We start from the raw sequence: 27,416 nt of genomic DNA, 5'->3' as shown, positions 1-27,416 counted from the left end.
GTGAGGTGCCTGAGGATTGGCGGAATGCGTGCATAGTGCCATTGTACAAAGGCAAAGGGATAAGAGTGAGTGCTCAAATTACAGAGGTATAAGTTTGTTGAGTATTCCTGGTGGGATTGAGAGGGTGAAGGCATGTACAGAGCATCAGATTAGGGAAGAGCAGTGTCGTTTCAGAAGTGGTAGAGGATGTGTGGATCAGGTGTTTGCTCTGAAGAATGTATGTGAGAAATACTTAGAAAAGCAAATGGATTTGTATGTAGCATTTATGGATCTGGAGAAGGCATATGATAGAGTTGATAGAGATACTCTGTGGAAGGTATTAAGAATATATGGTGTGGGAGGCAAGTTGTTAGAAGCAGTGAAAAGTTTTTATCGAGGATGTAAGGCATGTGTATGTGTAGGAAGAGAGGAAAGTGATTGGTTCTCAGTGAATGTAGGTTTGCGGCAGGGGTGTGTGATGTCTCCATGGTTGTTTAATTTGTTTATGGATGGGGTTGTTAGGGAGGTGAATGCAAGAGTTTTGGAAAGAGGGGCAAGTATGAAGTCTGTTGTGAATGAGAGAGCTTGGGAAGTGAGTCAGTTGTTGTTCGCTGATGATACAGCGCTGGTGGCTGATTCATGTGAGAAACTGCAGAAGCTGGTGACTGAGTTTGGTAAAGTGTGTGAAAGAAGAAAGTTAAGAGTAAATGTGAATAAGAGCAAGGTTATTAGATACAGTAGGGTTGAGGGTCAAGTCAATTGGGAGGTAAGTTTGAATGGAGAAAAACTGGAGGAAGTAAAGTGTTTTAGATATCTGGGAGTGGATCTGGCAGCGGATGGAACCATGGAAGCGGAAGTGAATCATAGGGTGGGGGAGGGGGCGAAAATCCTGGGAGCCTTGAAGAATGTGTGGAAGTCGAGAACATTATCTCGGAAAGCAAAAATGAGTATGTTTGAAGGAATAGTGGTTCCAACAATGTTGTATGGTTGCGAGGCATGGGCTATGGATAGAGTTATGCGCAGGAGGGTGGATGTGCTGGAAATGAGATGTTTGAGGACAATGTGTGGTGTGAGGTGGTTTGATCGAGTAAGTAATGTAAGGGTAAGAGATGTGTGGAAATAAAAAGAGCGTGGTTGAGAGAGCAGAAGAGGGTGTTTTGAAATGGTTTGGGCACATGGAGAGAATGAGTGAGGAAAGATTGACCAAGAGGATATATGTGTCGGAGGTGGAGGGAACGAGGAGAAGTGGGAGACCAAATTGGAGGTGGAAAGATGGAGTGAAAAAGATTTTGTGTGATCGGGGCCTGAACATGCAGGAGGGTAAAAGGAGGGCAAGGAATAGAGTAAATTGGATCGATGTGGTATACCGGGGTTGACGTGCTGTCAGTGGATTGAATCAGGGCATGTGAAGCGTCTGGGGTAAACCATGGAAAGTTGTGTGGGGCCTGGATGTAGAAAGGGAACTGTGGTTTCGGGCATTATTGCATGACAGTTAGAGACTGAGTGTGAACGAATGGGGCCTTTGTTGTCTTTTCCTAGTGCTACCTCGCACACATGAGGGGGGAGGGGGATGGTATTCCATGTGTGGCGAGGTGGCGATGGGAATGAATAAGGGCAGACAGTGTGAATTGTGTGCATGGGTATATATGTATGTGTCTGTGTGTGTATATATATGTGTACATTGAGATGTATAGGTATGTATATTTGCGTGTGTGGACGTGTATGTATATACATTGTGTATGAGGGTGGGTTGGGCCATTTCTTTCGTCTGTTTCCTTGCGCTACCTCACAAACGTGGGAGACAGCGACAAAGCAAAATAAAATGAATAAATAAGATATATTATACATGACAGCTAGAGACTGAGTGTGTACGAATGTGGCCTTTATTTTCTTTTCCTAGCGCTACCTCGTGCACTTGTGGGTGAAGGGTGTTGTTATTTCATGTGTGGCGGGAATGGCAATGGGAATGAATAAAGGCAGACAGTATGGATTATGTACATGTGTATTTATATGTATACGTTGAGATGTATAGGTATGTATATGTGCGAGTGTGGACGTGTATGTATATACATGTGTATGTGGGTGGGTTGGGCCATTCTTTTGTCTGTTTCCTTGCGCTACCTCACTAACATGGGAGACAGCAACAAAGCAAAATAGATAAATAAATATATGAGTTGTCAGTGTATGAATGTGTTTGGAAAGAAATCATTGATAAAGAGGAGAAAAAGTGTAGGAGACAGGACAGAACCTTGAGAAACACCACTACAGAGATAAATCATCCTGAGAAGAAGCTAGATATGAGGGAGCAGAGTGAGGGTGGGAAGCCGAAAGTTGGGAGCTTAGAGATGAGACCCCAATGCTACACCCTGTCAAAAGTTTTGAATATATCAAGTGCAGCTACATAGGATTCTCCACAATGATGACCAGACATTAGTTAGAAAGGAAAGAACATCACCAGTAGATCTTTCCTTATGGAGGCCTTAGTGATGATCATAGAGAAGACTGTGTGATTCAAAAAGTATGAGGATATGAGGGTTGAGGAGGGATTAAAAGTATCTGGAAATGGCAGATGTGAAAGCAATAGGGCGATAGTTAGAGGGGTTATAACAGTCACTATTCTTAGAGATGGGATGTATCAATGCATGCTTCCAAGAAGGAATAGTTCTGGTTTTTAACAGAAGTGAAACAAACAAGCAAGCACAGGTGCATGTTCAGAAGCTAAGTCTTTCAGTATACAAGGTCGAATGCCATCAGGACCAAAAGTCTTGCTTGTGTCCAGAGAGAGAAACACTTTTTGTACACTTCAAAAAGAGATCATGGGGAGGGGCATAGAATTAGTATGAATAGCATCAAGGGGTGAAGGAATGTTGGAGTTATTCAAAACAGAGTTAGAAAAGAAATGAGAACCAAAGAGAGTTAATTTTTCTACAGGAGAGACAGCTGTAGTATCATCAGAATGGAAAAGGGTAGAAGTCACATTTCCTTTGAATAAAGGAGCATTTTGCCTCTGATAACATACTTCAAGTGATTACAGGCAGTGATAAATACTGAATGGGAGTCAGAGGACGGAGAGTTCTTCCAAGCCCCAGTATTCCTGGTTACTTTCCTGATTGGTACCAGAATAGGAAAGGTTAAACTAAGGATTGGAGAAAGAGGTTGCCTTAGGGGAAGAGGGGATAAATGCTTCCATTCCCACAGCAGTAACCTCTGCTCTGTTTGACAGAGACAGAAGCATCACCATATGAAATACAGTAATTTACCCGAGGAAAGTCGGAAAAGAATATTTGTGAGTTACACCAATCATCATTGCTCAGGTGCCAATGTGCACATTTAGAAGGGGCTGCTGGAGAGTAGGTGCCATTCAAAAAGTTACATTTATGATAGTGGTGAAATGAATGAATTGGGGTGAGATTTAGTAGTTACAGCTTGAGAAATTGGTTACAGTGTATGGGAGGAATTTAATCATTCCTAATGGTGAACATTGAAATCCTCAAGGTAATGGATCTCAGCTTGTGGGGATGTCATGGCTTCACAGCAGGAGTTAGAATATTTGAAGAAAGATACAAGATTTGTAGAATTATGAGAGCAGCATGGGAAACAAATGGAGAGCAAAGTATTTGGCAGACAGACCTTGCCAGATAACATCAGAGTTTAAGGGTTAAAGGTCTTTTAGGAATACAGCAATGTGTTGATGATGGAATAAGCACAGACACCACCTTAGAACCAGAAATGTGTGTGTAGATATGAGAAGGGGCTAGTGAGAACATCATTAGACAATTGGATAGCAGAGAGATCATAGGAGAGGTACTTGACATATGGTGTTCAACAGAAGAGAGGTTACTAGAGAGTACAGTGAACAGAAAAAGAGGCAAGTCTATGAGAGTGGGAAAGGTTGTGGCGGTAGAATCGTGGGAACCCAAAGATTCGTGGCACCCCTTGATGCCTGGCACTAGGTATCACTATTGACATCCTTGTAAGAGGCTGGGCTGCTGTTATTAAGAACCCCTGGATGTTAACCAGTGTTAACATTTCTGAGAATGTGCAGATCCTCCTGCCCATACCCTGTGTAGCTACTTCAGTACTAGGAGTGCTACTAGTGCATGTCTTACTGTATTTTAGTGTTTACATTCCCAGTTCGTTTCAGTGTCTGGTTTTCCTTTTTATGAATAATGAAAGGCTTGAGTTATAGCTGTTTTCTTTTTTCTGATGTGTGTTTATAGTGTGTAAGAGTTAGATGTACCTCTTGTACCTTTTCATAATCAGTTATGATTATTTTGATAAAACTATTTGTACCTTCTTAGGTTGAAAAAGGGAGCAAGGCAGAGGATGTTGGTTTGAAACGTGGAGACCAGATCTTGGAAGTTAATGGGCAGAGCTTTGATCACATGACTCATGCCAAAGCTCTTGAAATACTTAGACAAAACTGCCACCTATCCATTACTGTCAAGAGCAATTTACTAGGTAAGATGGTAAAATAATGCTCTCTTTAATTTCCTCCATTCTGATTATCATTTCAACAATCATCCCTTTTAAAGAAAACCATTTAGTATTGTAAACCCATATTATCTGTGTATACTTTGCATTTCTTTCATCATAATTTACCCTTGCAGAATTGTAGTGAACATTCAATCTCTCTCTCTCTCTCTCTCTCTCTCTCTCTCTCTCTCTCTCTCTCTCTCTCTCTCTCTCTCTCTCTCTCTCTCTCTCTCATTTTCACCCCTGTCCCCTTTACCGCAAAAACACGTGTCTGATGTTGCTGTTATACTTTTAAGTGTTATGAAAAGATTATCAGTGAATGACAGTGATTGTAGCAAAAGGGTAATTATATTTGATAAAAAAAATGATAATCTGTTTCAATATTGGTATAATAGATGATAAAACATGACAAATGGCAATTCACATGGCACTCAGGCCTTACTCTCGCATTTCTTAGCATATTACTGAAACATCTACAAAGCTCCAAACTTGCTACATTCGAAGTAGACAAAATACTTATGAAGTGATATTTTTTCATTGCTTTATGAATACATTTGAAAATGTAAGGTTCAATAAATTTTTTAATGAATTTGAAAAACATGAATTTTGAAGATTGTAAAGGATTACTTAGAGACATTAAGGGGTTAATGGCCTTATATTTCATGTTGAGGCATAGGCAAGTAATTCAAGAATTATGATTGTACTGCACTAGTAGGATTACTGGGTGCTTCATGGGAAAACTGGCTTTTGAAGAGGTTTTATATCAGTTTAAGAAACAGAAATTATATATGTTTAAACTCATTCATTAATTAACTTTGATGCTAATGATTCATTTCTTTTCATTCTATTAGGTAGGTTGCCTATTTTCAACAAGTGGAGCTGCGTTACTGGCATTGCATGGGAAAATGGCTCATGAAAGAAATTTATTTTGAAAAATAGAATTTTTTTTAAATACTCAGTCATTGAATGAACCTTGAATAGGTTCTAATGATCCATATTATAACATTCCTTAAACTATAGTGAATGAGGGGTAATTTATAAGGCTTTTGAAAAGCAACCTTCACTGGCCTCAAAATGGCCTTCAAATTCAACATGAAATAGCTTAATACTTTGCATAAATTCTTAAGTGCTTACACCCAAAATGTGGGGCCTTTAAGTGTTAAGGTTTGGCTAAAAAAAAAGTAACAAACAAGCACTCAAAAGCATGTTTAGTTACACACCAACAAATTAGGCCTTTTATTCATATGTTCCTGGTGCTACCATCCTAGTGTGAGAGACACCAAACAAACATGGAAGAAAGAAGAAAAAATAATTCTTAATTTGATTATGTAACTCAAGACCCCATTAACAGGGCTCCTACATCTTAAAGGCTGTGTTGCAATCAGAAGCAGTGGAATGACTGATTTCTTGGGAATGAGAAGAACCAGTTCCCAGGATAGACCTCATAATTTGCCATCCATACTCTTTTTTTCTTCATTAATCTGATTCTGTTTATTGTTTATATTTTGCAGATGTGGATTCAAATTATGAAATTATCCCTTTAATTTTCAGCATTCAAAGAAATGCTTATGACTCCAGAGAATTCTCCAAGACCACAGTCGAGGAAGTCTTCAGATGCACTTGGTCCTCTTGATAATAATGGTCACATGGCACTTGGTTCCAACTTTGCTTCTGCTATGACAATTGCTAGTGACCACATCCAGCAGTCTCCTAGGGATAAATATAAAGTTGGCAATAATAAAGGATCCTTTATGACAACAAAAGCCAACAAACTTAAGAAGAAAGTCATAGAATCTCTCATGCCAAAGAACAATGCACTGTAAGTTTCTTACTTTTCAAGCTTAATGATATATAATTAAAAGATGATGCACTAGATAAAGGATTATGTTCATCAGGAAGATGAAAGACTCCTGAGTAATTTTTCGCAAGGTTTTTGTTGGAAGTTTATGATTTGCCTGTTAACCTGTGAGTGCTGTAATTTGTGTTTAGTCCCTATGAGTCATCTACCCTGTTGTTTCCCTTGAGTCTCCTTTCATATCACCACACTTACCAAGATGATTTCCAAATGCTAAAATTTTATCACATCTTTCAGTCTTTCTCCCCTGTATCGGTAACACAATTTAGTACACTTTCTTCTCTTATCCTGTTGGACTTTGCAGAATGTATTCTTTCACCCTGTTTCCTTTTAAACACCATTACTTTATTTGCATTTACCTTGATTTTTTTATGCTTACACATATAAAACACACAACTCCTGCAACTGTTCTTCACCCATAGCAAACAACACAGTATCATCCAAAAACAGGGTTGTTACTAACACCATACCTCACCACCATAGTCAATCTCTGTGCCCTGTTTCCCTAGTTTTGCTTTCATCTCTCTTATCACACCATCTATATATGTATGTTAAAAGGTTACAGTGACATCACATGCCCCTTTCTCACACCCACATGTAAACCGAAACTTTCACTCAATTCTCCAACCACTCTTACACTTGCATTTGCTTTTCTGTAGAAGGCTGCCACACCATTCAGTAGTTGTCCACCTACCCTGTGTATCCTCAGTACATCCCATAAAGCAATCCACTCATTTCTGTCATATTCCGTCTCCATTTCTATAAAAACTGCATACAACTTCTTACCTTTCGCTAGATACTTTTGATGTCATTTTCACCACAAAAATTGGATCCACGCATCTACCTACCCTATTTTAGCTCCTTTGTCTTCATGTATTCCACATTCAGTGACTTCCATCACTCTATCAGTCAATACTTTTGCATATATTTTTCCTGGTATACTTAACAGACTTAATCCCCTGTTATTGTTATATACATCTGTAGCACCTTTTCCTTCAAATAAATGAACTGTAATAGCTTTCACCCAATCTTCAGGTTTAACATTTTCTGCTTGCATGGGAAAAGATTAGTGTTTAAACTACAGAATTGTAGATTATTGAGGGGTATGTGAGAGTGGTGGTGGAGAGGGTGAAGGCATGTACAGAGCATCAGAATGGGGAGGAATAGTGTAATTTTAGAAGTGATAGAGGGCATGTAGATCAGGTGTTTGCTTTAGATAATGTATGTAAGAAATACACAGATGAATAGAAAGGTTTGTTTGTGGCATTTATGGATCTAGGTAAGCATAAAATAGAGTTGCTAGACATTCCCAGTGGAAAGAGTTATGAATATTTGATGTGGCAGGAAAGCTTCTTAAAGTGGAAAGAAAGTTTTGCCAGTAGTATAAAGCATGTGTACAAATAATTAGACAGGAGAGTGAGTGGTTCCTGTTGAAAGTGGGTCTTTGACAGGGGTATGTGATGTCACCATGGCAGTTTACATTGTTAATGGATGGGATGGTGAGGGATGTAAATGCAAGGGTCTTGGAGAGAGGGTCGAGTATACAAGCTGTAGGGGTGAGGATGCCTGAGAAGTGAGTCAGTTGTCATTTGCTGATGACACACTACTGGTGGCAGTTCAAGTGAGAAATTGCAGAATATGGTGTCTGAGTTTTGGAGAGGTACTCAAAGGAGGAAGTTGATAGTAAATGTGAACAAAAGCAAGGTTATTAGGTTTAGCAAAGTCGATGGACAGTTGAGTTGGAGTGTGAGTTTGAATGGGGAAAATCTGGAGGAAGTGGAGTGTTTTAGATGCATGGGAGTGGACATGGCAGTGAAGTGAACTGTAAAGGCAGATGTGAGTCATCGAGTAGGTGAAGGGGCAAAGGTTCTGGGAGCATTGAGGAATGTTTGAAAGAGAGGTCATTATATGAGAAGGCAAAAATGGGCATGTTTGATGGTACAGTAGTCTCAGTGATGTTGTATGGATGTAAGACATAGGTTTTAGATGAGAATGTGCAAAGGGTGGGTGTGCTGAATATGGAATGTTTGAGGACAATGATGTTTGAGGTGGTTTGATTGAGTAAGCAATAAAAGGGCAAGAGAGGGTTGTGGTGATAAGAAGAGTATGGTTGAGAGGGCTAAAGAGAGTTTGTTGAAATGGTTTGGTCATATGGAGAGAATGAGTAAAGAGAGGTTGCCAGAGATGATATATGTGTCAAAAGAAGAGGGAGAATGTGAAGGGGGAGACCAAACTGGAGATAGAAGGATATAGTGAAAAAGAGTTTTGAGCGATCTGAGTCTGAACATGCAGGAAGGTGAAAAGCATGCTTGGGATAAGGTGAAATGGAATGATATGGTATATATGGGGTGACTTGTCATCAGTGTAATGAACCAGGGCATGTATAACAGTGGGAGCAAACAGTGGAAAGATCTGTAGGACCTGGTCATGGTTTTGGTGCATTATACAAAGACAGCTAGAGTGAATGAGGCTTGTCATCGTCTGTAGGTGTTACCAGACTCTGCCTTCTCAAGGTTATTCCATGAGTGAAAAGTCACCCGAGGTAAGACTGTATCACTGGGAGTGCAGTCTTGTTAAATTTTTTCTTACCCCAAAGAAATTCAGACTTCCATGCTGTTGGAAGAAGTGCAGCATCTGACCACAGGACCTTTAACCTCCTGCTGCTTTTCCTTGTATATCTCTTAATCAGTCCTTCCCATTATATCTCCCAATCACCCCTTCCCAACAGATAATGACCAGAAACTTCTCTTTTGTCTTTCACTAACAACTTAACTTCCTTATCCCACCACTCAGTTCCTGTTCTACCCTCTTCCACCTGATGCATGCCAAACACCTATCCCACACATGTAAGCAGTGCTTCTCTAAACACCTCCCATTTCTCACCCACTCCCCTAGCTTCAAATAATGTCACCTTTTGTCCTACTCTAGCTCTTAGAATCTCTCCTTACAAGCCTTTGTTCCAAGCATAATCTTTTTCACAACCCTCTCCCCTCCCACATGACTTCCTCTTTTCTTAAAGTCTACAAACCTGCACCCTTGCCTCCACCAAATGATAATCAGACATCCCACCACCTGTCCCTCTCAATGCATTTACATCCAAGAGTCTTACCTTTGCATTCCTATCAGTTATTACATAATTCAGTAATGCCCCCTTTTTCATCTTTTCTACTCACCCATGTATACTTATGTACCTACCTCTTTTTAAACCAAATATTCCCAGTCATCAATCCTTTTTTAGCACACATCTACACAAGCTATTTACCATTTGTATTCACAACACCTGGTACCCCATGACCCCTAATTGTACCCTCATCTACCATATTTCCCACTTTCACATTCAAATCCCCCATCACTGATACTTGATCCATAGCATCATAACAGTTGACACACACACTGAACTCTTCCAAAAACACTTACCTCTCTTTCTTTGTCATCTCATTTTGTGCATAAGTACTAATGATAATCAACCACCTTTCATAATGCACCTTCAGTTTTACCCACGTCGGTCTTGGGGTTGCTTCCTTGCCCTCTTTTACATATTCCCACAACTCCTCCAGCAGCAGTGCTATCCCTTCCTAAACTCTCACCCTCACACTAAACCCTGACTTTACCTTTTTGACATTCTTAAACTATTCTTTCTCCTTTCGCTTTGTTTTGCTCGTAACTAGAACATCCAAGTACCTTTTCACAGACATACTACCAATTTCTTCCTTTTTCTCATCTTAGTTACATCCACTCTTGTTCAGACACCCCAGCCTGAGCCTTCAAGGAAGATGAGCATTCCTTGCATGGTTTCTGTTCCAACTTTTATAGATATAGAATACAAGGAAGGAAGGATTTCTAGTGCCACAGCTCTGGGCCCCCTTCAGTCGCCTTCTACAAAATGAGAAGTTTTCTTTCCCCTGCCCCAAGGGATTATTTTTTTATATGTTCTATATAATAAGATTTTCATTAATATGTCTTGGCATTACAGGGATTCACAAGCAAATAGTGATGATAGTGTGTCATCACAGTCAAGTGTAGGTGGAGGCTTGTACCATAGTCACAGCAATCCTGATCTGAGCACAACTGGAACTTATGAAGATGTCAGGACAGAATTCCCAGAGCATGTTTTAAAGGTACAGTTTAAAGAAAGCATTGCTGCATGTGCAAAAGAAATTTGTTCCATTCGTTTAGGTGGAAGGTGTGCTGGTGATGAGAAAGGTTGGTGAGTGGTGGGATGATGGATTTAAGTTGCTAGTGAAAGTGAAAAGAGAGATGTATAGGTTTTACATACTAGAAACGAGTGATTGGGAGATGTACAAGAGAAAGCAGGATGAGATCAAGAGGAAGATGCAGAGGCTGAAGTAGATGGCAAATGAGAGTTTGGGTGAGAGAGTATCAGCAAACTTCAGGTTACTAGTGTGAGAAAAACAAGAAAACGAATGGAAACATAACTGAAGGAGACAGATTGGGAAGTAGTAATAGGCAGTGACGAGATGAAGAAAATGGAGTGAGTACATTGTTGGATTGTGGAATGTATTTAATAATAGAGTGGCAGAATGTAGGGTGTTTGAGTTGGAGAGGTGTGTGAAGTTGGAGAGTCAAAGCAAGTAATTTGGTGAAAGGAGAAGAGGTGGAAAAGCCTTGTGTAAGATGAAATGTGGCAAGGTGGTGGGAGTGTATGGAATTGCAGTTGAATTCCTTAAGAAAGGGCTGACTATGTTATTGATTAGTTAGGGTTGTCAGAGTATCTGGATCATGGTTAGGCATCAGAGGATGGGCAAAATGCAAGTATAGTGCCATTGCATAAAGGCAAAGGGAACAAAGGTGAGTGTTCAAACTACAGAAGTTTTAAGTTTATTGAGTACTTGTTAAGTGTTATGAAAGAGTTGTGATTGAGAGGGTGGTGGCATGCACAGAACATCAGACTTGGGAAGAATAATGTTGTTTCAGGATTTGTAGAGGATATGTGGATCAAATATTTGCTTTCAATAATGTATTTGAAAAATAGTTTAAGAAACAGAAGGATTTGTATGTGACATTTCGGGATCTGGAGAAAGACATAATAGGGTTGACAGATGCTTTGCAGAAGTTGTTCTTAATGTGATGATGGAGGAAAGCTGTGAGGATTTTTTACAGATATGTCATGCATATGAGTCCAATATGAAGAGAAATTGATAATATTATGACTCTACATTGGTGTCCAGTATGCATGAAAGTATTATTCTTTTTTCATTATTGATCTTTTATCATGCTTCTTGTTAACAATGCTAAGAATACATAATCCTCTACTCATAAAAAGATTGCTCTTACTCCCCTTTCCTCTCTTTTTATACCACTAATCCTACTGTATCAATAAACCTTTTTCTCTTAGATTCATTTCTTGTCAACTTTTTAAAATACTATGTCTCTTGAAAACTTCATCCTATGTAACTAGCATTCTCCAGACCTGACTTGTGTGCTCTCCTCCCTCATGCATACTTTTGCTTTACACCTGAATGATGATATTCAAGAGTTGGCCTTCCCATGTTTTACATTTCAACAGTTTATATAATTTCTTGCACAACTAACCAAGCTCAGCCACATAACATCCCCAGGCATTCCTTTTCCAGTTCATCAACTTCCATTTTGTTTGAGGCTCAAAACTTGCATATATATAGAACATTAACAGTTTCGATGCTCCATGCCATGATCATAGTGCAGCATAGGGTGTTGCTCCATACCACTGTTGTGATAAGTTTGTGTGAGATATTGGTAACATGTCCTCACACTAGCTGCTTCCACACCCCTCCTACACATGTAGTGAAAATAAGATAACCTACAATAAGGAGAAAACTGTACAAAACTGAACTACTTCAAGAGCTTTATTTCTCTAATTTTCCAGCAGTATAAAGTAAATATTAGTAAATAATTTAGTATTAGCCCTGAAATGTTCGATTCCAGATTGCAAAATTCATGATATGGTTAGATTAGTTATTACAGAGTAAAAATGATGAAAGGTATTGTAGTACCATGATATTGTGTATGTGATTACCTATTCTTAATTGCCTATTTTTACTATACCATGGGTGAGTTTAAACTCATAGGGCCTCATCTTTTGAATGTTCTCTATCATATAAATCCTTAAATTTCTGTATGCTGTCTGCATTAACTGTGTCTTCAGTTAATCCATTTCATTCATCACCACTTTTATACTGTAAACGTTTTTTTAACAAGTTTCTTGCCTAATTTCTTTTGTCCTCTGGTTGGTTTCTCCCTATTTTTGGTTAAGAACTTTTTCACTGTATAGGTCACTGATTGGTTTTAAAAACTTAAAGGTAGTGATCAGAACACCCATCACTCTTCTTTCTTCCAAGATGGGCAAATTTAAAGTCTCTAGTCTCTCCCTATAACTCATCTTTCTTTCTTCTGGTACTACTTTTCTTGGCTTCATGTGGACCATCTACGTTAGGTCTTTGTGCTTCTTTAGGTGTGATGGCAAAACTTACAAAGCATATTCTGGTTTTGGCCTTATGTAAGATAGAAACAGCTTGCTTAATATTTTCTTAATCATATACTTGAAGGCTATTTTGATATTTGCCAGCACACAATTTGTCTCTAACTATTCTCCGATGACAGGTTAGGCATGGTGTTGACTCGAAAGTCTTCTCACAAACAGAATCCTGGGACATATTTCATACTAGAGTGTAATTACATTGAGGCCTTCTTTCACTTTGAATTTCAACAACAATATATCAGACCAACTTTGGAATCAGTTTAGTTCCCCTTGTAGGTGGTGTAATCCTTCTTGCTTTTCACTTGCTTCATCTGCAGATATTCAGGTAGGAGTTCATATCAGTTACAATAATGAAATCATGCCATAGTTATTATGTCCAGGATAAGTATTTGGTCTCACTCCTTGTTAAGGCTTTCTCTGTGGGATTTTATGTCTTAAACTAGGATTTCATTATTTACAGACAGTTGTATTCTTGAGAGAAACACTCTGGAAGAGTAAGAGATACTTCAACATGAAGCTTTGTCTTGAGCAGTACAGTGAACAGTGATTGAATTAAAGTCTCTTAGCTGAGCAGCACAGTGAACAGTGATCAGGCTACAGAGCATTTCATTGTGTAATAAGTGTCTACCCATCCCATGTTTTTATTGAAATTCATATTTTTCAGTTGTGACTCCAGTGAGGCCAGGCTTTCATCTTTGCATCATTTGCCCCATACCAACATACTAATATTTGAAGAAATATCCCATGGTCTTTAGAATTATTTCTCTGTATTGTATTTGATGTGTCAGTTTGACATAAGTGCATAGAAATTTCAGGGGAGACTTACCCGGGGAAATTTACAGATGCTTTTTTCATTCTGTTTTGCATTCAAACATTTCAGACTTGAAAGTTGTATGTCATGCATGTTTCAGTCTCACAAAAAAGCTATGATCCTTTTTGTTAGATTTTTAGTCTGTTGAAATATATAAGATAAACTTGATATGGTATTGGCAAAAGAATTATTATAATCCTTGTTTTCAGAGCTGTTCCCCCTCAGGACAAATACATAGATTCTTCACAACAGATATTAAAAGCTTAACAAGTCTTATTTAATTGTGTGATAAGTAGGGAAGACTTCTTCCTCCTTCTCCAGTCTCCTTTCTTCTCCTCCTAGTTCCTTTTTCGTCCATCCATTGAATTATTTGGTTTACTGACCTTCTTTATGAGTTAATACATATAGTTTCTGTGTATTCTCTGAGATTGTTTTCTGTACATAAACAGCCATTGAATCTTTCAAATAGGTGTATCGGGCAACAGATCAGGCTGCAAGGTTTCTACCTGTGCATAAGGAAACGACGGCTCGAGAAGTGGTAATGTTGGCCTTGCAGATCTTCAACATTAATGACCCATCTGGCTCCTCCAATTATGCTTTGTATGAGGTCACAGTCACAGAAGAGGGAATAACCAAACAGAAACGTTTACCAGACTCCTTACAGAATTTAGCTGAGAGAATAGGTATGAAGAGTTTTTTCTGTGAAGTTTATGAAGGAAATATAGATTTTATTCAGTTCTGATTTTTTTTAAAGTTTTTATATATGTGTATTTATATGAAAATTACCGAAAGAATATAAAAGTGATGTATGTTGTATCTTTTTTTCAGGACTTAGTAGCAGATATTACTTGAAGAACATTACTGTCTCCCAAACATTGTTTCCTGATGACATTGTCAATGAGTTGATCAGAGAATCAGCTGTTTATTTTCTTCAACTGAACTCTGTAGAGCTGGCCATACAGCTTACTCTTGAGGACTACACAGTATTTCGCCAGATTGAGCCCACAGAATATATAGACTACCTCTTTAATCTCAAATCTAAGTATGGAACTCCTGCTTTGTCTCGGTTTGCTGAGGTTAGTAGTGCTGGCTCCTGATGACAATATGCTAGCAGTTATACTGTTTTATACCCATGACCGATCATGGCCTCTGAAAAGATTTACTAAAGATTTTTGCATTTTGGTTTGACTTTTTGATTTAAAACTTCTTTGCTGTAGATTAAAAGAATATGAGGATTGCCTAAATGTTTATATTCTGTAAAGAAACAAAGTAGGTTGAGAGATAAATATAGGTAAGGCTTTGAATTTGCCACAGGAAAACAAAGTAAGTAGAGAGATAAGTATGTTTAAGGTTTTGAATTTGCCACAGACCTTTCCATGGTTTTCTCCACGTCTGCTTTACTTGCCTTGCTTCTGCCCATTGACAATATGTCATCCCATGTGTACCACATCACTCCACTCTGTCCCTTGCACACCCTACACTCTCCTGCATGTTCAGGCCCAGAACTTCAAAGCATCCTTTACTCCATCCTTCCACCTTGGTTTCCCTCTTTTCCTATTTTCCTCCACTTTTGACTTGAATACTTTTTTTTTTCACTCCTTGATTTCCCTCTTTTTCTATTTTCCACCACTTTTGACTTGGGTACTTTTTTTCACACACACACACACACACACACACACACACACACACACACACACACACACACACACACACACATGCACACACACACACACACATATGCACACACACCAAGTCATGGACAGAAGTCCACATCAAGCCCAAGCCTTAATTGAAATATAGAGAGGATTATGAAAGGGAAAAGAAGAGATAAAAGAAAGTATTTATGAATCTTGGAGGAAGTGAAAAACCTATCTTTTAGCATGTGTCAGGTCATAGTTTTTAGGAAAGACATGAGAGAGTAGATAGTTCCAAAGCTACGAGGTGTTGAGAAAGAAATAGTTATCAAAACAGCCCACCCTTAAGTTGCCAACAGCCACACAGTAATCATGTGATGCAGCAGCTTGCTAAGTGTTACGTGGTCTAACTAGTGGTAAGGACACACAAGCAGCCTACTCTCAGGAGCAAAAACCAAAGTAATGCTTATAGAAGAGGGAAAGTGAACCAACACAGTGGCAAGAGGGTCAAGTTTTGAAGGTAGCCATGGAGAATTTACAAGTTGGATCACTTTAGACTTAAGTCTGTCAAGTAAGGATACAGAACTAGAGTAACTGTTTGGAAGAAAAGAAACTTCGACATCTGAACAGGACTACCAGTTTATTAGAGACAGGCTTAGCTTTTTCCGTAAAGTGGGGTTTCCGAGAAAGAGTGTGTGTTGCAGCAATACCAAGTGTGTTCATTTAGTCAAGAGGTGGAATTACAGAATCATCAAAGGAGAGATGAGAGTTGTGAAGAGTTTGCCACCATACCATTAAACACATTTAATAACCCTTCAGAATACTCACTCCATCGTCTCTTCACCTCATTTGTACCTAATATCACTTCCCTATTTACTCCCTTCTCAGATGTTACTATTTGTTTTATTGTTTTTTCACACTCTTAACTTACCTCCAAAAATTGCCTTAGTGTCCCTTGGGATTGCTGATTCTCACTCACCCCAACTCTTATTTGCCTTCATTTTTCATCCACTGTACCTTCCTCTCGACCTCCTCCCACTTCTCTTGTACATCTTCCTATCACTTGCAGCCCTTCCTTGCAAATAGTGTCCATACATCTTGCTTTTCTTTTTCACTTGCAGCTTAATATTGTTATCCCACCACTCACTATCACCTGTCTACCTCCACCTTCCAAATACCAATTACTTCTCTTGCACAAGCAAGCAGTGCTTCCTTGAACACCTCCCAATCCACCCATTTCCCTAACTTTGTTTGATATTTCCTTTTGCCATTCTACACTCAACCTCCAGGTACCTCTACTCGCAAGCCTCTTTTCCAAGCGAACCCATTTTTATAACCCTCATCCCACTAGTCCCATACATGTCATTTCCTCTTTTCCTAAGGACTACAAATCTTCACCCTCACCTTCACCAAATATCCCACCAGCTATCCCACTCAGCACATTCATGTCCAAGAGTCTTTCCTTTGCATGCCTGTCAATTTGTGCATAGTTCGGTAATTCCCCCTTCCCATCTTTCGTGCTTACCCATCTATATTTTTATATTTTCCTCTTATTAAACCAATCCTTTTTTGCATACAACTCCTCAAATTGTTCACCATTCATATTTACAATACCTGGTACCCCATGCCCCCAATTATACCCCAGACTGCCACATTACTTACCCTCACCTTCAAATCCCTCATCACTAATACTTGATCCCTTGCATCAGAATTGCTGACACATTCAGAGCTCTTCCCAAAACACCTGCTTCTCTTCTTTAGTCTTATCCGGTTTCATAAACACTTATAATCACCCACCTCTTGTAATCCACTTTCATTTATGCACATATCAGCAAGGGCTTCACTTGCTTAATGCTCTTTCACATAATTCCTCCATCAGAAGCTGTGTTACCCCTTTCTATGCTCTTGCCCTCACTATAACCCCTGAGTGTACCCCAAAGACATTTCCAAACCACTCTTTCTACTTTGTTTTGCTCAGAGCTATAACATCCAGGTTCCTCATCTCAAACATAGTACCTGTCTCTCCCTTCAACATCTTTCTGTCTTTCATACTTTTTACAGTTTCCTGCATTAGCGAGATAGTGCCAAGAACAGATGAAGAAAAAGCCTCATTCACCAACATCCAATTTTCTAGCTATCCTCTGTAATACACCGTATCCACAGGTCCTTATCCATAACCAGGCTCCACTTACTTTTCCATGGTTTCCCCATCTGCTTCAAATGTTCTGGTTCAGTCCAGTGACAGTATGTCACTGTCTGTATACCAGATTGCCATAGTTCACTCTGTTCTTGCACACCTTTCACCATCTTGCATGTTCATACCCTGAGCACTCAAAATCTTTTACATTCCATCCTTCCATTTACAATATAGTCTCCCCTTCTTGATACCTTCCACTTTTGACACATACATCATCTTCGTCAGCCTCTCCTTACTTGTTCTATCTATTTCTCCAAACCATTTCATCACACCCTCCTCAGCTCATTCACGTATACTCATTTGCACACTCAGGCTTAAAGCCTCTTTGAATCCTACCTTCCATCTTTGTGATCTTTTCCTCCTTTGTGTTACCTCTGTTTATGACACATATATCTTTTTAGTTTTTTTTTTTTTCATACTATTCGCCATTTCCCGCGCTTGCGAGGTAGCGTTAAGAACAGAGGACTGGGCCTCAGAGGGAAAATCCCCACCTGGCCCCCCTCTCCGTTCCTTCCTTTGGAAAATAAAATGCTTACACCATTTCTTTATTCCTCTGCATATGCCTAAACCATATCAGCATACCCTTTTCAGCTCACTCAGTCATGCTCAACTGGCTCCTACACCTCTATCATGTACCATCATTCCTTACACAGTCAAGTCTCTTCATACTTGATGTTCTTTTCAGGCATTTCATTTTCACCACATCCACCCATTTCCATTAGTAGTCAGTAAACTGTGAAATATGATTAATGGGTTTTCTTTTAGTTTCATGTAGAATGCTAATATTAATGGCTAACATTAACAGTTAACAGTTACTAGATTTTATTTGTTGTTTCCTTTTAAAAACACATATTATTTTGTAAATTTTAATCACATTAGATGAATTTTGATGATTGCAGCTTGTGAATCGAGAAATGTTTTGGGTGGTAACTGAAGTCTGTTCAGAACACAATCTAGTCAAGCGTTCCAAGACCATTAAGCAGTTCATCAAAGTTGCAAGTAAGTTGGTTAATTTTTATCATTTTGCCTACAAGGTGGAAAGCTGAACATCACTTTCAGCATTTGGAAAAAAGACTGAAACAATATATTTTTGCCCTAACTATACATAGCCATCAGTGACCTTAATAGTTATTGAATCCCCCATCCTTACCTCCTTTCCACCTTCCTTCTCATGCTAATTATGCCTTTGCTTGTTCTCAGAACCATTTTGGTCTATAGTGTCACAAGCATAGAGGCATCCAGGTTGTATTTGATGTTGAGAAGTAATACCCCAATGGTTATTGTCCTTGCAATGTATATACTTTGCTGGTTTGAAAAAATTTCAATAAAGGAAAATCATTTAGAATTTTTTTTTTGAGGTGATGGATACTCTGCATCTTGGTTTCCCAAGCTGTCCTGGACTCCACCTAAGAAAAGCAGATTAATTATGAGTCCTCATTTACATCCTCAGGATTTCAATGATTATCAATTTGAAGCTAAGGTAGAGATCAATAATTATTAACAAGAAAAGGTGCGCACACATTGTTTTTGGCCTTATTTTTACCTAGTATTTACATCTTAAAGGTATTCATGCCAATTTACCATAAGTTCTGAAAATGATGATCGTTTTATAATAGTTGGTAGATTAGTAATATTGTCTTATATATCAATGGTATTTTATTTTCAGGACAGTGTAAAGAGTGTAAAAACTTCAACTCCATGTTTGCCATCCTCTCTGGTCTGGGTCACGGTTCAGTTTCAAGACTTAAACAAACATGGGAGCGATTGCCCTCCAAGTATCAACGAATGTACCAGGAAATGCAAGATTTAATGGACCCTTCAAGAAACATGAGCAAATATCGCAACTTAGTTCAGAATGAAAATATACAGTCACCAATTGTAAGTGCTGTTTGAAGTTACACCCTTATGTTGCCCTTTGCTACAATATTGTTTCCAAAGGGGTTATGTTGCAGTATATTAAGTGCATGTTTGCTTGTTAGATATTGCATTTTATGAAACAGGTTGTAAGTTGTGATCTTTAGTTATGCATAACTTTATAATGCCCATTAAGCATTAGAGCATGGTTAGCAGTGCAGGTCATTGCACTTTTCACTCCATTAAGCATTGTAGACTGCTCCCAAGTAGGTTCACAGTTACCAACTTCGTTAAGATTTGTGCACCAGGAAGCCATCACAAAATGGAGATCTCTGATATAGAATATAATTCCTACTAGCAGTAGATTGGTTGTGCAGAAGAGTGTCTAAGACCAGTTTTGCATTTGTTGTACTTTTGGTTTGTATCATCACTTTCCAAAATGAAGAACAGAAAAAGGAACCAAGGGAGGATATGTCCTCGAAAATGGACTGCAGTGTCTGAATATGCAGAGCTGTAACCAGAATGAAAAGCACTCACTCAGCTCCAACCAGAAAGTGTTCCTTTCTTATCCTTTCATATGTACTGGATGGGTAGGTATTCTGTCTTATCTTACATGGTTGCTTGAGGGTGATGGACCCATTGATTTGGCTTTTTAACTTACCAGATTATGGTCCAATATAGTATTTGATTGGATCAGAAGACATGGTTATACCCTCTTAGAAATAGAATTTATTTGATGCCAATTTTCTTAATTTTTACTTTCAGATACCATTCTATCCAGTGGTTGCAAGGGATTTAACCTTTACTCATGAGGGTAATGATGATAAGGTTGAAGGCCTGATCAACTTTGAAAAACTCAGAATGATCTCACGATATATTCGGGATCTTCAGAATATGTGCTCTGCTCCCTATGTAAGTTGACCCTTCTGTTGGTTCTCATGGTCTTTTTCTGTAATAAGAATACAGCTTGAAGAGTGTGATGTATGATGATTAGAGATATGTTTTAAGAGTATGAAACTTCACCATAGCATTCATATTTTTTTCAGGATTTGTTCACAATCCAAGATGCTGGAGGACAGCCACCAAGTTCTGCCCTTATCTCACTCAACCAGATGGCTGCTGGAGGACATCAAATTGCTACAGTTAAGAGACGTAAAAAGTCTACAGCTGCACCTGATAAAAAGAAAATGTATGAAGAGGTATGTGTATTATTTCATTATTGCAGTTTTTTATTGTATCAGATATGACAGTGAACTACACTAAGGAGTATAAAGCAGCCAGGAAAAAGCACAGAAAGATCTGTAGGGCTTGGTTGTAGATAAGGAACTGTGGTTTTGATGCATTACATATGACAGCTATAGAATGGATGTGATTATATGAAGCCTTTTCCTTGTCTGTTCCTGGCACTGCCTTATTGTTACAGGTAACAGCAAACAAGAACGAAAGATAGAATGGAAAAGATTTGTTTTTAGATACTTTTAGGTCATACAGTGAAAGAGAATTAGACTGGAACATTGCTTAAATGCAAAGAGTAATAGGGAGATGAAAATCAGGTATACTGATTTTATAAGGGTTGCTAGAAAGTGTTTTAGCTCTTGTTTATGTATATGCAACACTAGCAGTGTTACTTAAATCTGCTCAAGGTTACACTGCAAGTGAAGGGTCACTTTTCATAAGGCTGTGTCACCATCAGCTGACAAAATGAATTAAAGTCTCATCAAAGACCCTCTCACTTCAAAGGAATCCATCCTATCTCTGCTACTGAATGTAGTGCATTCTTGAAGCTGCAGGAGCCTTTGGATAGAGGGACTTGGGGTTATAGTCCCAGGACTCTTTATTTAAAGGGGTTCTGGGGTTGCATGATAGTTGTAGTAACATTAGTCCACATAAAAGATTAATTTTGAGAACTGAAGTTGTAGTATTGAAATTAAACAGAGTTACCAAATTGGGCTTTGGTGTTCATGTCTTTTGCTAGGATATAAGATTAGATCTAGGACCTCAGTTTGCAATTTGATTCCCAGAAAAGGAGCATGGCCCTGAGCCTGAAGTGAGGGGCTCATTAGAATTGGATCTTTCCATTTACATGGGAAAGGAATTACAAGAACAGATAAATGGATGGAGATTAAACAGAGCAGCAATAAGGAGGTCTGAAATGCATGGGAAGCAGTGAATTAGATTGTTCAAAAAGATCACTGGTGAAGTGATAAAGGCATAGAGGAAAGGAATATTTGGAAAATCATAGACAAAGAGTTGGAATAATGTAGGATATGGAGAAAATTAAATAAATATAAATGGAGATGAAGAGGACAGATGTAGGATATAAGTAAGAGAAATACTGGAATAAAGGAAAGCTTAAGAGAAGAACCTGTTGATATCAGCCTGCTTTCAGTTTGAGATTAACATATTGGATATATACAGATCCACATGAAATGTAATTTTACAAAGGTACTCTAATAAATCATTCTTTTTACTGTGCTGGTTTTTATGATTAGAATCTCATGATTTTCACCTGTCACATTTGAAAAAATTTCAGTGAATTATACTTCCTTAGTTGGTAGTAGTATATGATGTGTATGAGAATAGGTTTATTTTGTAATTATAACGTATTTGAAATATCACATAAACAGGCCCAAATGGTTCGACGAGTGAAGGCTTATTTGTCTCGTATGAATACCTGTATACTGACGGATGAGGAGGAGCTCCGCAACATGTCGTATGAGTGTGAAGGTGGATCAGAGGGACACAAAGTGGCTGGTGGGTCAGTTGGGCACAACAGCAATAGCAGCAGTGGTTCTAGTAGTGCACCACCAACCAATCCCCCACCAAGAAAACGTCCTAATTCGCCCACACCATCTACTACTTCATCTACATCATCAACATCCCAGACATCTGATGGAAAGAAACAGACAACAAAATTTGGTAAAAAACTCAACAGCAACATAATAGTTTTAAAGTGATACCATGTTTTTAATGACATTCTTGCTTAGCTTATGGCTTAATTGATAACTGTTTGAGTTTACTTAAACAATGCTTAACACTTTCTAGCTATTAAAGAGCATTGTTTAGCTTACTTTCTCTGAGCACTCTCCTCACATTGCAGGAGCCACATCTCCCCAGTCCATAAGCAAGATGAAGGCCCTGGCAGAGCCCAAGACGAAGCCTCATCACGGCCCACGCTCCACCACAACCCACCATTCACTTTCTCCCACCCCATCCCCAGGCCCTCCCCGCAGGGGGGCCATGACCAACAATAATTCCCGCTCTACTCATGAGCGCTCTCATTCTGACACCCATGCAGTTCCTGTGGACCTTAGTGCAGAGTCTTCCTCTGTCACTTCCCTATCCAAACTTCACAAATCCCACACCTCAGGTATGCTGCTAGAACCTTCACCTCAACCTGTTGGCACATCCCATAATGGCACTTTACCTGTGCACCCTACAACTTCCTCAACAGCAACAGTAGCTCCATCCTTATCCTTTGTGCATGCTGCCGCTTGCTCTGCCCTCATAGCCTCTGTCAGGAAACTCTCTACTACTGGTAATAATATCCTGGGAACAAAACCCATCTCCATTTCAAATAACTCAACCCCTTTAGTATCTGTTAAGCATCTCAGAGTTAAGCAACTGCAAAAAGAAAACAAAAAAATTATGTTAAAATCACAGCAGTTCAGCAATAGCTTTGATAGCAGTTACAGCTGTAATCCCAGTCACTTTGAGCACATAAAAGCCAACAATCCACTGTCAGTTGCACCCACAAAAGCAGAAAGAAGATTTAAGCACGTATGTAAGCATGGAAGATTTTCCCGCAGTCTTCCATCACCTGAGATAGTTCCCATTGAAATGGATTTGAAATTAAAAAGTCCTTCAACCTCACGATGCGATTTAGACATTGCTGTTGATGATGAAAGTGAGTCTGCTGTTGATGATGAACGTGAATTTGAGACTTCAACTCCTACTACAGAAATAGTGCCTCTGTTTGGAATATCAAATGACCATTTTGCACAGAATTCAAAAGACATGAAAATTCAGTCATCCTTAAATGATTTTGGTGATAATGCTATCATCCCTCAGTGTTATTCTTATGTAGCTGACAAGTGTAAAAATTCCTATTCACAATCCTGTCAAGAAAGTCTGTATTATCACAAAGAAGTTGGTTCTAATCCCAAGGACTTATCTTTTGGCAAGAATGGAGGCTTTGCAAATGTCATACAGAAAGACAATGCACTATTAGCTCGGAAAGATAACGCCACTAATATTGAAAAAGAAAAGTCAGTGACCAGTCCAAAAGATCTTTCATTTAATAGTAAGAAAGATATCTCATGCCCCAGTCAGAAAGGTACTATTGATATTAATCAGAAAGGTACCTCTCAAAAAAGAGCATCTTATACCAGTCAGAAAGATGCCTCTTTACATACCCAGAAAGACCTCTCATTTCTAAAGATGAAACATACTTCATTTATCAGTCAGAAAGATAACTCATTTAATAATCAGAAGGACCTCTCATTTACCAGCCTAAAAGATACTTCTTTTACTAGTCTTAATGAAATTTCAGATACTAATCAGAGAGGTATGCAGAACTCTGCTCATACAAAGAAAAAGATAGCTAATGCAAGCAGTTTTGGGATATTTCAAAGAATATTTCGAAGTAAAAGCGAAGATATACTGAGTAAGGATGACAACAACACCTCTAAGAGATGCAGTAGGAAACAGAACACCACATTAGAAGTTATCTTATCCCCAGTCTTAACTCGATCATTGTTCACCAAGAGTCATAGTGAAGATTTCCTAGATAAAGCAGTTGACAAACCAGATGTCAAAAAATATTCCCTCAAAGACTCTCGATGTTTGAGTGTCAAAGAATTATCACCTGTGAAATTAAAACGGAGCAATATAACAAAGCCTTTTCAAGGACTTATTACACCTGATCCTAGTACACTTGGTACAGTTTTGAAGAAGAAAATGAAGTTAAGTAAAAGTCACAATTTTACTGATGATGATGATGTTTATTTACCATCTCGTTTCTTTTTGGAAAAAAGAGCTTCATGTCAAAACTTGCACACGGAAATTGCTGAAAAGAGTTATCCTACTCTCCAGAGGTTTCCACATGGTAAGGAAACACATTTCCCAGCTACATTAAAAACAGGTAAGGCATCAAAAAAAAGTGAAGCACAAAGAGTATATCAGGTAAACCAACCGAAAGTTTTCCCTGATTGTGATCCAGTTAATACAGAAATGAATAGAAAAGAATCTTTGCATGAGATGGTTTTGACTGGTGATATGCCAGATTCTTTCCTGTCGATTGACAATGGAAGTTCTATTAAAATAGATGGTGCTGTAGAAAGAGGGAATTCTGGGAATCTTAATAATTCTGACAGAGGACCATATGCATTTCAGACTTTTACAAAGAGAGCTCCATGGTTTGAGAAGTTTCAGAAAACAAGACTTAAAATGTCTTGCCAGCAGTATGATAAAGTGTGTAATTCAGACCACTTGAATGACTCTTTTGGTTCGTCTGTATTTAGCAGTGCGTCAGATGACTCGCTGCAAGAAAATTGTCTTAGATTGGGTAATCACCATAAAACTGTACCAGAAAATAGTTCATTTTCTGAATCTGTTAGTTTTCTGACTAAATACAGAGGTAGACCTGAAGTTCACAAACGAGTTGCAGAGAAACTTAGTGCAGTTATTCGGGAATTAGAAGAAGAAATGCGTATTGTGCCTCCATCTACCCCATATCCAGCAACAGAGGTAACTAGTCTGCATTATCAAGTTAAAAAACCATTACACTCTTCTGATCACTTCCATAAACCAGCCAACATACCTGTCCCTAGGCCTACAAGCCTTCCTCTTGATAAGCAAGGTGTATGTCGAAGAAATAGTGCACCAATGCTGTCTCCAATAGAAGAAGTAAAAGCCTTTCCTTCATTAGCGAATACAAGCAACAAAATAAAACAAGAAACATTATCGTCATTAGTTCCTCGAGTTCATAGGACTAACAGTGCCCCAGCATCATCTCCTGTAAAGGGAAATGTACATTTGCTGTCAGCCTTTAAAAGCAGAAGCCTAGATGAAACTGTTGGCCCACGGAAATGTATCCAAGTGCTTCCATCTAATTTCTTTCATGAGACACCTAACCAAATCAGTGACCTTTCTCAATCTGAGCACAAAAACCATGACAGCCAGAAAGCCTTTCACTTACTGTTGCCAGATGAAGAAATTAATCCACAGCCTCACAGTCTTGTTCTTCCAGCTCCCACTACATACTGTGATCAGTATGGTAATGAAAATGAGGTTGAATATGTTTAGAGTAATAATGAAATGTTTTTATCCCACATTTATAACACCAATAAGTATGAAAACTGACACACACAAAGTCATTATGATTGTATGCAAAACTGACCTCTCACAAGCAAAAAAATAAGAGAAGAAAAGCCGTCTTCCTTGATCAAAGGTTGCTCATAATTACATTAGTAATAACCATTATCATCTGCCCTCTCCTTTCTGCATCCACACATCTCTTTGTCCCTGTCATTGCATGGAATCTGTGTGGAGAACTTCAGTGGCTGCATGACCGCCCCACAATACTCTTTTTTATTTGATGGGTAAATGTGAATTTTATAAAAGCAGTTTTTCATTGTCTGTGTACTTATGAAGAATGTAGTGTTTTTATTAAATATCAATTTATATAGATGATGTAGTTCTGTTATCAGATTTTACTGTATCTTGTTGCTGTTTTCAGTTACCAGATTTTATTAATGTGTTCAGTTTTGGACTGAACAAGTTATGAATTGTTACATTGTATGGCTTTGTTGGACTCTTTATGTATGTGATCATATATTTTTCTCTTTTTGAGGGAACCATCAGTTGACTTCTAATGTAACTTCTTTTTAGAAAGTGATAATACAACAGAGGAGGATTTCTAGCCCCTCACTCTCACCCCTTTAGGTTACCTTCTATGTTGCAGGTGATTTGCAAGTAGTGTTCTTTCTACCCAATCCCTTCTGCCCAAGAGCCCCTTTCTTTGGGGTCTTAACAGGAAGTTAGCCACACCTACAGGACCACAGGTTAAAAAGTACAATGGGGTTGTGTGCATGTCATTGTAGCGTGAGTGTAAGACATCTTAGGGATAGGTGTTCAGTATCTATAGCTTGAAAGTTACATTTTGGGCATGTGTCTTGTGATATAGGGTTTTGAAGTTTTGGAAAAATATATAGTGTCCAGTGTCCAGATGAGAAAGTGTAACTCATACATATCTGCAAAATGTATTTTCAGTTGGCAGTATGTCTACTGAATTGGGATTAAGATTGGGTTTGCGTGCATTTGGTTAGAGTAGGTTGAGACATTACTGTGTGTACGTGTTTTGTTTTTTCAATGTTGTGATTATTGGTAAAGGGAACTGTAATTTTTAAATTCCTGAAGTCAGAGGCAGGGGACAGCTTTTTATTTCTGCATGAAGGTTGGGAGTTGCTTGATAGAGTTGTCTTGTAGGGAGGCATTTATTAGAAAATTCATTGTTTCATGGTGTATATGTTGAGTGTTTGTAGCTAAACAACCAGTGCTTTTTGGTGACGAGGGTGTGGCATTGTAAGCAAATTTACTCTGATTGTCCTGGGTTGAGGTGAATAGCACTGGCTTACAGTAGTAGGAGGAGAATGGTGGCCAGGACATCATTTTCCACTGAAGATAAAACATGGTCTTGAAAAGATGTTTGAGTATGACCCATGGTATGGCACAGCTGCCATGCAGGAATGGGTGGGATAGAGGGCTCCTTTTTGGGGCAGGGAGTGTGATGCACGACTAGGTCAAGCATTGCTTGCAGATGTTTCTTGCAGTTCATCCTTATACCTGCACTCCAATCCCCTTGCAGTCGATATATTTTTGATTGCCTTTCTTGCTTTCGCAAAGTCCATTTTATGTGTATATATGCATATCATCATTTTGTTTGCATATGTGCAGATACATCCACTATGCATGAAAGAGACTGAACATTTGCATACTCTTAATTGAATTTCATGTTTATTTGTAATGCTTCAATGTCATTTTCTTGGTCTTTCATTACCTTGTGCTGTATTTAACCATTTATATGATATTTCCTGTTTTATCATGAAATATGTTGTATATGACTTTCAAGT

General features: G+C 38.6%; 1 protein-coding gene across 5 annotated transcripts in view; it reads left to right on the top strand.

Annotated features, from left to right (window-relative positions):
- PDZ-GEF (PDZ domain-containing guanine nucleotide exchange factor) overlaps positions 1-27,416 on the top strand; it is a 467,784-nt gene that overhangs the window by 427,312 nt on the left and 13,056 nt on the right. For 4 of the 5 annotated variants that reach the window (XM_071687283.1, XM_071687280.1, XM_071687282.1 and 1 more), the window contains 11 exons: positions 4,281-4,440; positions 6,007-6,274; positions 10,284-10,428; positions 14,069-14,282; positions 14,428-14,675; positions 18,330-18,429; positions 19,097-19,308; positions 20,050-20,196; positions 20,331-20,483; positions 21,912-22,203; positions 22,385-22,654. In XM_071687283.1, coding sequence (XP_071543384.1) covers positions 4,281-4,440; positions 6,007-6,274; positions 10,284-10,428; positions 14,069-14,282; positions 14,428-14,675; positions 18,330-18,429; positions 19,097-19,308; positions 20,050-20,196; positions 20,331-20,483; positions 21,912-22,203; positions 22,385-22,654 — 2,209 coding nt within the window. The remainder of the gene's footprint in view (positions 1-4,280; positions 4,441-6,006; positions 6,275-10,283; positions 10,429-14,068; positions 14,283-14,427; positions 14,676-18,329; positions 18,430-19,096; positions 19,309-20,049; positions 20,197-20,330; positions 20,484-21,911; positions 22,204-22,384; positions 22,655-27,416) is intronic. The other variant, XM_071687284.1, reaches the window with a different exon arrangement.

Source organism: Panulirus ornatus, chromosome 43, assembly GCF_036320965.1.
Source record: "Panulirus ornatus isolate Po-2019 chromosome 43, ASM3632096v1, whole genome shotgun sequence".
In the NCBI taxonomy this organism is placed as follows: domain Eukaryota; kingdom Metazoa; phylum Arthropoda; class Malacostraca; order Decapoda; family Palinuridae; genus Panulirus; species Panulirus ornatus.
Note: the sequence above shows the minus strand (reverse complement) of the source record. Positions and strands in the feature narration are given on the sequence as shown.